The 12,781-nt window shown below is 35.3% G+C and overlaps 1 protein-coding gene across 1 annotated transcript in view; it reads left to right on the top strand.

The window, feature by feature from the left end:
* The window catches only part of LOC136828740 (irregular chiasm C-roughest protein-like), a 212,209-nt gene extending 201,903 nt beyond the window's left edge, over nucleotides 1–10,306 (top strand). The window contains exons 16-18 of the mRNA XM_067086927.1: nucleotides 2,775–2,948; nucleotides 7,979–8,163; nucleotides 9,447–10,306. Coding sequence (XP_066943028.1) covers nucleotides 2,775–2,948; nucleotides 7,979–8,163; nucleotides 9,447–9,665 — 578 coding nt within the window. The 3' untranslated portion in view covers nucleotides 9,666–10,306. The remainder of the gene's footprint in view (nucleotides 1–2,774; nucleotides 2,949–7,978; nucleotides 8,164–9,446) is intronic.
* The last annotated feature ends 2,475 nt before the right edge of the window (nucleotides 10,307–12,781 follow it).

The raw sequence follows: 12,781 nt of genomic DNA, 5'->3' as shown, positions 1-12,781 counted from the left end.
TATATATATATATATATATATATATATATATATATATATATATGTATATATATATATATATATATTATATAAAAAAAAATATATATATATATATATATAATATATGTATATATACACATATATAAATAACTGAAATTTACCTATAAACCTCTTTTACAAAGTAAATTTTTATATGCTCTTGAATAAGTATGTAAAGGCACCCTATTTGGAAGACTTAAAGAAGGACATTTTCCCCCTTCTCTAACGTAGTGAAGAGGCCGAGTTCATCTAAGTGAATCATTCAGTCATTCGAAATGTAAATGTTGATTATAGCCAGGCATATAAGACAAAATGTAAAATGATAATAAATAAAAAAATGTTAAAAAAGGTAACATTCACACATTTGCCCAGACAGGAAATTGAACGCTCGATTACAGTATTCCGACGTAGTTACACGGCAATCTGTGATTTGGATGACATGCTTTATTGGAAAGGAGATTCCTCCCTAAGGAACTGATAGGGCAATGGCAGCAATAATAAATCCTCTTTCGTTCACGGAAATTGATATTTGGAGTGCGACGTAATAACTGCTGTGAAAATCTATCATTCGCGTCCCTCATATGGAGCCATTTATGAGGAAGCATGACCTATTACGAAAGACATATTAAGCAATGTGGTCTCAGAACAGATAAAGGTAAAATGTTGATTATGAAAAGTTCGACTGGAGTTTTGAAAAGTGAGATAGTGTCCTCCTGAATACTAAGAAGCGGGGTCGTGATGTAATGAATGGAGTTCTGCCATTAGAAATGTGTACAAGGCTCGAGTCTGAAAATAGCAAAAGAGGTTTCCTATTGCATTGTGAATAAAGTTTGTTGGGAGTTAGATACATCTATATGGAGCATGTATATCCATTAATTAGGCACACCAACTCCACTGTCGAGGAAATTAACTTCAAGTTCATTTGGAAGTATTTTACGCAAAAGATTGTTTCACCGTACATGGGAGTATTTTAGAGCCCTTATGCGTTTAACCTTTAACTGCTGGGTGGCATAAGCTAGTGTTATCGTTTACTTCAGCCTTCAATTTTACTACATTATTTCATAGATCAGAATTGATTCTCAAAATTGCGTAGTGCAAGAAGGAAGAGTATGCCTTTCGCATGTGCAAAATTATATAAAAAAAAATCGTAATTTTACATCATTTCAGGAGCATTCAGATTACAGAGTATATTCGTTTTCAGTATTATTTCAGTCAAATTTCTAAACCTTTGTAACGAAACTTTGACAAAGTCATCTTATTAAATATCGCGGAAGGAGGAAAATTAGCAAATTATGATAAATATTTAATTTGTCTCAAAGTAGTTGTTTTTTTTTTTACCATTTTTTAACAATGAAGTAAAAACAAAGGAAATAACGTTCTTTGACAAGCCAATTTTTTATCTATAAATTACTCGGAATGTCATACGTAAGGATTAAAACTGACAAGTTTAATAAAAAGGGTCAAGCAGCATATGAGGAGCTTCTAGGTTAAGAATTGCAGATCAATCAAAAGACATAAGATGAAGATTTTGAAAGAGTGTATGATCCCGAATACAAGTTCGTAATCTCAGTATGTAGTGGTAGGAGGGACATGGAAATCATGTGTTCGTTGAAGAAAACTTAATTTCCAAAAATTCGGTTGCCATGCAGAGGATGGGTTCCCAGTAAAGGAGATGCGAGAGTTGAAATAAAAATGCACGGGAGAACGTGAGAGGAATGAAAGAAATGGAAATGAATGCTTGATGAGAATATAAGCAAGTGTTTCAGAAAGGAAAAGGAATTCAGTGGGAAATTATTTGATTGATTAATGAGCAAAGGACTTCAGAACGAGAGAAGGGTGTGAGTTTTCAGAAGCCTTTTTTTTTTTTTAGTAACTACGGCAGCAGAAGATGAAAGATGATTGAAATGATCAGTAAAAGTTACATCATAATTAAAGTGGCAAATAAAGACCTGTTTCTATAAAAGGATGCTAATTCCGAGGGACACTTTATGAATAATGGATTTATCTGATAGAAATAAGAGAGTCGACTGAAGCAAATCAGAATGAGATCAATACCAACCTAAGAATATATTTGGAAATAACTGTTTATGGTAAAAAGGAAGACTATTCAAATCTAAAGACTTCAAGTGATATTGGAGCAACGAGGTCGTTGCTATTATAACTATTTGATTATGCAATAATGCCCTTGGAAACACATGTATTATGCGTATGAACTTAAATGCGGAACAACTGGCTAAATGTTAGATTAGACAGCATGAAATTTTCAAATTCGAATTATGTATCAATAAAATTAATGAGTGTTGAACTAAACTGAACGGTGAAACAGGAAATTACTTGTAAAAACAACAGACAGGCACTCAGAACCAAGCCCTTGCAAAAAAAAAAAAAAAAAAAAAAAAAAAAACTCAGGCTATCTACCGGACAATGGATACATTTTCAAAGGGAACAATAGTTTCTGTCATTATGAATACATTCATTAATGATAAAAGAAACTTTCCTGTTTCGTCTGAACTCCTACTTGTTGCCCACAGCCAACATTTTAGAATGAGATAAAAAACATATTTATTCATTCCTTATTTCAGTGTTTTACAATTAACCCCGCTTACTCTTCGTTTCTATAAATGCAGATTTGTGTTTACTCTGGCAAATAAAGAAGATAATAAGATTATGTCAATATTTTTACCATCCATTTCCCTAACCTTCCTGGATTAATTTATCGTATGTTAATTCCTCTTACGTTTTTATGTCACAAATAGATGATCCAAGTTCAAGCGAGTCATCTCCTTTACTGGCTGTGTTCCTGGGCGTCGTCTGTGGCTTCGTCTTCATATTATTGATTCTGATATTGGTCAGTCGAATCCGAAGCCGACGCCGACATGCGCATCTGAACGCAGCTTCAAACAACAACAAACATCGTGGAGGAGATGAAGGTAAACTTTATCTCTCTCTCTCTCTCTCTCTCTCTCTCTCTCTCTCTCTCTCTCTCTCTCTCTCTCTTGGGGAGAATAATACAAATGGTTTTCCTTAATCATGAAATTCTTAGTGGAATTTGTTGCCTCTTCGTGGTCTCCGAGTTGGAACGCTGTTATTTTCCAGAGCATGTTATTAATTCCCGTCACGCGTTGCTTCTTAACATATCACTAAAATGTACGATCGCGTTGCTCAAGGTACAAAGCAAGGTAGGAAATATATTTTAGGTGTACGCATTTCTTACATGACATTCTAATAATTACGTGGTCCTATGCGAGTTACGCAACATCCACTAAAGAAAAGTATAGACCCATCATAAAGCCACTGATATGGCATGCTGTATATTAGGCTGAGGACAAGGGATATCAAGGTAGTCGCTCTCTCTCTCTCTCTCTCTCTCTCTCTCTCTCTCTCTCTCTCTCTCTCTCTCTCTCTCTCTCTCTCTCTCTCAGGTACATTGTTTACGTATTATCACTACCTTTAGATTAGTAAAACCGTCTAGTGCAATACAGAGGATTTTAGTTATAAGACTTTTTGGTTAAAAGCATCGCAACGCAGTCCACAACACCCGTGATGGAGATCTGCAAAGGGCAAGTTTCACTCGAAGTTTGGTCTTTCAGATATTTATGAGCGTCGATCCTCACCAAGTGTAACCAATGGATACGTAAATAAATGATATTTGACAACAGCAACAAGGAACTGCCGAGATCTTCAGCGGTTTGATATGGGTATGATGACGCCAGGACAGCAGATGATTAATTATATTTATCAGTCACCTTAAGCAACAGGTGTCACTCATTGACGCATCAGAAGACGCAGTAACAAAAACAAAAATGACAGATACACAGCATCCCGTCACCGGCACGAGAAGAATTTAATATTTCAGAATCAAAATGTTCTCGAGTTTCCCGAGTTAAGTCTCAGTATCGTCGTTGGAACAAAAAAAAAAAAAAAAAAAAAAAACATTCCTCCGCGTCATCAAAAATACACCAAGAGCTCCTTTCAAAACATTAGTAATTATTAATAATTATTTGAGATACATCTAATGTTTAAACTAACAAGTAAATAGACACGGTTGAATGCATAGCTTTAATGCATAGCCTCCGTTAACTTCTTTGAAAGTAGTAATTAAACTCGTTGCCATTTCTCGTTCAATGATTTCTTTAAATATGAAGCTTATATCCTGATCTGTGATATTTAGAAGTTGATTTGGTAAATTTAATCAATAGGGAATAATTTTTATTATTACTGTTGTTATTATAATATTACGTCAAAATGAACAGGATACGGAAATTAAGCATTTATATCGTCGACAATTTGTGACCTTGACTTCTGACATCATAAAGATCAAAATAAGTAAACATTCATCTTTTCTTAACTCATTATATTTATAATTGTGAAAAGGCTGCCACAAATATGAAGATACTTATGAAACACAAACTGCTCGGAAGCTTTGACACTGGCGTGACCTGAAAGTTCAAACTGGCAAAACTTAAATCAGATTCAATTGCCAATGTAATTTTTCATTGCAAAAAGGATACAGATATTTTCCCTGCCTATGAAACACCTAAACTACGGGAAACCAATGACCTTTAAAGGTCCAGCCAAGTGAAGTGATTAAAATAAAATGGATGAAAAAATTTCCAGCATGAAAAAGTTACCACAATATTTAGCAAATTATGAAGCATTTAAATCTTCAAAACTCTGTTATCTAGACCGCTGACCTTCATCCCTTGACCGATTTCTCCCAATAGATAAATCTTGTAAACATAATCTAATAATTATTTTCACAAGATTTCATAAAAATCTATTCATTACTGACAGATGTTTCACTTCGAGCTCTGTATTTTTTTTTATCTTCAACCGCTTTGTTACAGCTTTATCCATCTTTACAAAGTAACAAGGAATACTATTAGTTTTCATCTACTACTGCTAACAGATCTTTGACCTTGACCTTTGACCAGTTCTTACCGAACTTTAATCAATTCAATCAGGTGCTCAAATCTTTGGAGACAAATTCTACTCTTTGCTTTTCTTTGACTACTATCACCAAGCTCCTTTTATCAACCGCCATGGTACTTGGCGGTTGGTAAAGCCCAGCCACTCGGAATACACAGAAGCCCAGACTTTGGCCCTTTATAACTTTGGAAATATTCAACAGACTCGGATGAAACTCTGGCTTTAGACGTTTCCCACTAAGGTCTCTAATCGTTCCAAATTTCGTTTGCTTGTACAGGTACACTGAAGTGTACAATAGTGTTAATTTAGCTGTGTTCTCCCCTCCCCTTCCCTTCCCCTTTCCTCTTCCATCCCCCTCCTCCCATTTCCCCCTTCCCCTCCCATTCTCCTCACCCTCCTACTCCCCTTCCTCACCCTCCCCGTCCCCTTCCCTCCCCCTCCCCCTTAAACGGGGTTGGTGCTGCCTGCAGACTTTTGCTGACTATTATTAAAAGGGTTATTTAGATATGGGTATGGTACAGATGTGGGTATGGTATGGATATGGGTACGGTACAGATATGGGTATGAGTATGAAGCAGATATGGGTATAGGTATAGAGAGAGTATACCTTAGTTTAACCAGACCACTGAGCTGATTAACAGCTCTCCTAGGGCTGGCCCGAAGGATTAGATTTATTTTACGTGGCTAAGAACCAATTGGTTGCCTAGCAACGGGACCTACAGCTTATTGTGGAATCCGAACCACATTACAACGAGAAATGAATCTCTCTCACCAGAAATAAATTTCTCTAATTCTTCATTGGCCGGTCGGAGAATCGAACGTGGGCCCAGCAGAGAGCTAGCCGAGAACGGTACCCACCTGTCCAATGAGGAACTGGTTATAGTATAGGTATGGGTATCACTATGGCTATGGGTATGGTACAGATATGGGTATGGGTACAGGTGTGGGTATAGGTGTGGATATGGGTATGGTATAGATATGTGTATGGGTATGGATATGGGTCTGGAACGGATAAGGGTAAGGGTATGGTACAGATACAGTATGAGTATGGGAATGGGTATGGCATGGTATGGGTATGGGTGTAGGTAATGTATGGGTATGGTACGGATATGGGTATGGGTATGGAATGGACATGGGTATGGGTATGGTATGGGTATGGTACAGATATGGGTATGGGTATAGGTATGGTATAGGTATGGGTATGAGTATGGACCTTTTGTTAATGTTGTAAATAAAAGTGACCCAACGGGTCATGGATGGTCTAGTATAATACTAAAACTCTGAAATGTTTGTTAGTTTGTTTGTTTGCACACTGGAAGGTAAATAGGGCTGACTATTATTAGTAGGGTTAATTTAGCTGTGGGTGTGGGTATGGGTATGGTATGGGTATGGGTATGAGTAAGATACAGATATTGGTATGGGTATGGGCATGGGTATTGTTTTGGTTATGGTATGGATATGGGTATTAGTGTGGATATGGTACAAATATGGGTATGGGTATGGTATGGATATGGGCATGGGTATAGTACAGATATGGGTGTGGAACAGATATGGATATGGGTATGGGTATAGGTATGTTACAGATAAGGGTATGTGTATGGGTTTGGATAAGGGTGTGGACCTTTTGTTAAAAATGTAGTAAATAAAAAAATGACCTAATGAGTCATGGATGGTCTAGTCTTAATTAAAAGTGATCGCACACGCTGAATTTACCTACATGGTTTTGTTGTTTTTGCGATCGTTGACCTACCCTACCCTCAGTAGTTAGAATGTTTTTCACAAGCACACACACACACACACACACACACACACACACACACACACACACACACACATATATATATATATATATATATATATATATATATATATATATATATATATATGTGTGTGTGTGTGTGTGTGTGTGTGTATTAAAGTGTATAATTATGCAGCAAACGAGCTAGGCTGATCATTATCACGGAGAAGCCACGCAGGACTAAAAAAAACTATATCTTAAACCTAAACAAACCCATTCAGTGGCGTCGCTATGGGGTGGCCAGGGAGTGCCCGGGGTCCCCAGTCAGATGCTTGGCCCCCTCAGTTGAAATTCCCTTGGTAGCTTAACTTTAACCCTTACAGTATTTAATACATTTGCAAATAGAAAGAGTTGAAAATTAATTGAAAATTGAGCTCTATAATTTCAAATACAGGTTTGCTCATTACTAATACTATCATTTTCCATCATTCACATGGATATATATACATTCGAGAACAGTATATTTTACTGATTACCGAATTGGTACATTAGTTTTGTGTAATTTTCTTTAGTCCCGGCAAAAAATATCTTGGACCCACCTAGGCTCCCCCCTGATGGAATGCCAGCTACGCCACTGACCCCATTCCTTTGTTACCACAGTTTTCTCGACCTAGGGCGTTGCCATTTCAATAAAGGACTAAAATCACAGGTAAAAAGTGATGAAGTCACTAAAGGGGTGGTAAAGCCCAGCCACAAGTGACAGAAATAGAGGTCAGGGGATACAAAGGAAGGGGTAGGGTGTAGGGGTTTCTATACTGATTGATAAAAGACTCCTACTTCTACCTTTCGCTTTCATCATAATTTATCAGGTTGCGGAGGAAAGCCCTACGCCCAACCCCTTCCTTTGTATCCCCTGACCTCCATATCTGTCCCTTGTGGCTGGGCTTTACTACCCCTTTTTGTGATTTCATCACTTTTTTACCCGTGATTGTAATAAAAGCTCAACTTCATGATACACGACAAAAAAAAAAAATTAAAATTTTCCACGAAACATCTAACTGAGTAACACCTTACTTCTGACCATTTCATCATAATGCAAGCAAAGAGGTAAAGGAGATACTTCAGCATGAACATCGAAAAATGCACTATTGGATAAACTCTGAAACAAACTATCCGAATGACTGGTGACAAAATAATTAAATTGCAGAAAAAACGTAATGAGATCTTCTCGCAAAAAGTTACCTCAGCAGTATTTTCCATTACTAATGTACTCATATCTCTCATATTTTCCAGTGCCACTCTCTCCATCGAGAAACGATTCTCTTTCGGAAACTAATGAGAGAGATCTGGAAGAGGACGACGATGTTGATGAATATAGCGCAGAAAATTCCGCTAAAAGCGATCTCGGCCAGGACGGTCCGGATGCTGGTGTGGGATCTGCCGGAAGTGGGTCTGCTGGTAAAATCGATCGTGTGAAGGTTCGTGACTTTGAAAAACTGAATGGGTTTTTATTTTTAATGAGGGTTTTATTGTTATATTTTCGAGAAAATTTACATTTCAAGCATAAGCATCCTACAAGAAGAATCTGCCATTCCAGTGATAGAAGTAATCAAGAAAGTAGATTTAAAAAAAAAATATATATATATAATATATGTATATATATATATATAAATATATATACATATACATATACATACATACATACATACATACATATATATATATATATATATATATATATATATATATATATATATATATATATATATATATATATATATATTTACAAGACACTTTCTTACCAGATAAGTATGTAATTGTAGTAACCACCAAAATGTCCTCTTAACTTCTCGAGAAGTTAAGAGGGTACTGTAGTTATTCAATTATATATATATATATATATATATATATATATATATATATATATATATATATATATATATATATATAAACGACTTAGAATAGAGGAAATATTTTTGTAGAGAGCATTTATAGCCTTTATAATAAGACTGAAGCATAAATAAAGCACGAAGAACAGACATGGGGTAAAAGGTTGATGTTTCCAGAAGCTGTCTAGATAATTTAGAGATAGAGTAAGGAGAAAATTTAGAGAAAGGACGGGACATATAGGATAAGACACGAAGTCATGAAAGAAGTAGGGAGTAGATAGTTTTCACCCTTTCATTCCTTGTACTCCAATTATACCATACAAAAAATTAATCTCAGCAGTTTCTGCCTCTTTTCCGTCATCCACATCCATAATAAGTTGACTCAGCACCCTTCTACATTCTAACTTTGATCCCTATTTGCACTTTTCTTCCCATCTAACTTCTTTAATGGATCCTGCCGGCCTTCTTTGCTTCAAATGCTCTGCAAATCTGCTCTTCTTCGTTCTACGAAAGGGTCACCTTGTGTTCTATCCACTGTAGCTTCTAGTTTTCCTGTAATTAAATCATACAAAGATCTGACTTATACTTTTTATACTTATACTTTTTATAAAATTTATTCTTCCACAACCAAATATTAACGTAGTTTTACTTTTCGTGGTTCCTTTTCTAAGGGCAATAGTGTATGCATAAACTCTTAGTGTCTTAAGAACTCCAGTTAGAAAACGGTATTACCATATTGGCGAGAAGTTAAAATTTGTTTGTCATATTTTATCATTCATCATTTTCTCTTTCTAAAAACGATAACACCGCTTCCGAATAGAAGCTGCACTCGCATGACCCATGAGTCCTTTGCACTGCCCCAAATGTTGCAGGAACCCGGAGACAAAGAGTTGAAAACGTCCACGACATATGTGCCAGAATCTTCGACCATCCGTAGAAGCGGGTCATCGTCAGAGGCGGAGGAGCTTCTCCAGCCACAGCCACAGTTACTCCACTCAACTGACCTTCCACACCACTCGACCTCGACCAACCAGAAATACTACGCGTTGAAGATCAACTGTACGCGACAGAGCAATGAAAGTTTCGTGTAGGTCGAGGTTTTTCTTGAAGTTTATAGAGTGTCGTTTTCATTTGATCATGTGAAAAGTAGATTTTTTTGTGAGGTTGGGGTGTTTAGATGTACACAACGTGCTATATAATCCAAAATTTGAATTGAGGAAAATTTTTGTTGCTTGTCAAAAGAAAAGGATAGCCATAAGGTTCTCATAAATAGAAACAAATTAGACTGAGTTGACATTGTTCGATAAATCAAGCAGTTTTAAATATAACTTACACAAATTTTTCTCTGCAAGTATTCAGAAGGTAAACAACTAACTCTATGTACAAATACAGTTATAAATCGGAGACTGGAATTCTACAAATGAAATAACGTACATATCAGGGATATATTAATTCCAATCAATTACGCGCGCAGCCAATTCAGATGAAAAGAGACCTAGTATTTCAAAGTTTGAAACGAATATGGCAAGACAAAAAAAATATCGCAGACTGAATCTCTGAATGGAAAACAGACAGAAGAGAATGAGAGGGATCATATGCATTGTTTGTAAGGTAAATGCTCTATTGGGTTTATTGCTGTTCGTACTAAACATAAGAATATAGCTACCATCTTCTTTAATGTTAAATGTTTATATTTTAATCAAGTGGAATAAACGTTTACATGCTTTTTGTACGACGCTGTTTTCTTCCAATCCATTTAACAAAACTAAATAACTTGGATCTCTGAGAAGAATAACTTCTCTGTAATCGTCAAGATTCAATAATATGTTCATGGCTTAAAACGTCATCTTTTTATCTGGAGAGAATTTATATCAACTCATAGCTGAGTTAAGATAAAGTTTGATCTAAGAAATTAATGATTTGTTTTCATGGAAATACAATTCTTTGTACTTCAACAACGTATTAACCTACGAGCTAAGTATCTTAGTCCTTTCACGCAAACACGCGTAGACACACACATACACAAATGTGTGTGTGTGTGTGTGTGTGTATATATATATATATATATATATATATATATATATATATATATATATATATATATATATATATATATACGTATGTGTGTGTGTATGTGCATGGATTGTGTGAAATCACTACGATACCTAGTTCTCAGGTTGATATGTTGTTAAGTACAAAGTACAGTATTTCTATGAAGACAAACCATTAACTCTTATGTAGTATATATGCATATATATACTGTACATGTAATTATATATATTATATATATAAATATACATAAGCATGCATGTATTTTCAACAGACACATAACGCCTTAACTTCTTTATTCCTCGCCTATTTTTCTCGGATACGCTCATCTCTACGGGACTTCCCCCGCCCCGGAACAAATGAAGAAACTTTCACCTTGCATGGCAGGATTCGAACTCATGCATGAGAGATTCATTTGTCGCTGGAACCTCTCGTGCGTGAGTTCGAATCCCGCCACGCAAGTTGAAAGTTCCTTCATTTATTCCCGGGCTGGATAATAATCTTGTAGAGGTAAGCGTATCCGAAAAAAAAAAAGCCGAGGAATCAAGAAGATGAAGCGTTATGTGTCTACTGAAAATTCATGCAGCAGCTCTGATGGATTCCAATTTTATCACGTCAAGACACAATATTTGTCAGTCAGTTCTGAGAACGAGCAAAAGCTGCATAAAGTTACAATAGTGTCTGCCTTCTGTAAAGGTCATGAAGAGCATGATCTAAATTCCAATTGACACTCGAGTACATACTTCTTTCCTTGTGTATTGCTGGCAAAGCAAAGATGAAGATTGCTTAGCTTCGTTTTATAGTTTTTGCGATGTATGACCAAGAAAGGCAAAGGTCACGTTCCTCTCATATACCCCAAAAAATTTTGTATGTGTCCACACACACACATATATATATATATATATATATATATATATATATATATATATATATATATATATATATATATATATATATATATATATATATATATATATATATACATACATATATATACTATACACATATATACATTGGGGCTGGAGCTTTAACTCAGTGTGCACATCAAGAAGGACGTTTCGCGACTCTTTTGAGCAATCAAATATAAAAAACCATCCAAAAATTTGCAAGACATACTCGCAAAGATTTTTGTCATAGGCGAAGTGAAGAACAACGACGACCTAAAACATCTTGGAACACATAACCATTAAAAAGACCGTACCGTAGTTACATACTCACACTTCCTCAGCTGAATTTATAGCCTAGCACGGGTATTTGTTTTTCCTCACTTCGCTTTTATGTACGTAAGTTAGTGACTCTTTCACTCATATACGTGGCTTATATTCAAATTTTAACGAACTTATATTTTGTTGTGTTATTACTAAGTATTTCGATGTTATTATATGAGATACTAATGTTCGCAAAATATTTTTCAGCCTTGAAAATGAGGCTTCAAAAGTGTCACCAAACTTCGGCATTAATCATAAACTCTTAAGGATAAGGATGCCTTTCCTGATATTTCCTTCGTGGTATATATATATATATATATATATATATATATATATATATATATATATATATATATATATATATATATATATATATATATATATATATATATATATATATATATATATATATATATATATATACATATGTGTGTGTGTGTATGTGTGTATATATATATATATATATATATATATATATATATATATATATATATATATATATATATATATATATATATATATATATATATAGACAGATAGATAGATATGGTAAAAAGGTCTACGTTTATATCCGAGGGGAGCAATGAAATATCTAATAATACGAAGCGTGCTTTCTAAAAGCTTTGGAAATCCCATATGAGTGGGCGAAGGCTTACTTTTTATCATAATGCACTTAACCTATCAAAGTATAGTTAACCTTTCCCTAAAGGTAGCCTTTTCTTTTAATCACGATTCTAGGCGAAAGAAAATTATATCTCTCTCCTGCACATTCTTGAGTGGGAAGTAAGCAGCTGAAGATGACTGGCTGAACCTCTCAATCAAAACTCTTGAAGTGGATCTGAGGTTCCACGACAATTCCTCACGACCTGTTCCATCCGGTTGCAAGACGCTTGAGTCATCGAAGTTTAGGTCGATCACGTCTGCTGGAATGTGACTGACGCTGAGTTCAT

This window comes from Macrobrachium rosenbergii, chromosome 43 (assembly GCF_040412425.1).
Source record: "Macrobrachium rosenbergii isolate ZJJX-2024 chromosome 43, ASM4041242v1, whole genome shotgun sequence".
Lineage (NCBI taxonomy): Eukaryota > Metazoa > Arthropoda > Malacostraca > Decapoda > Palaemonidae > Macrobrachium > Macrobrachium rosenbergii.
Note: the sequence above shows the minus strand (reverse complement) of the source record. Positions and strands in the feature narration are given on the sequence as shown.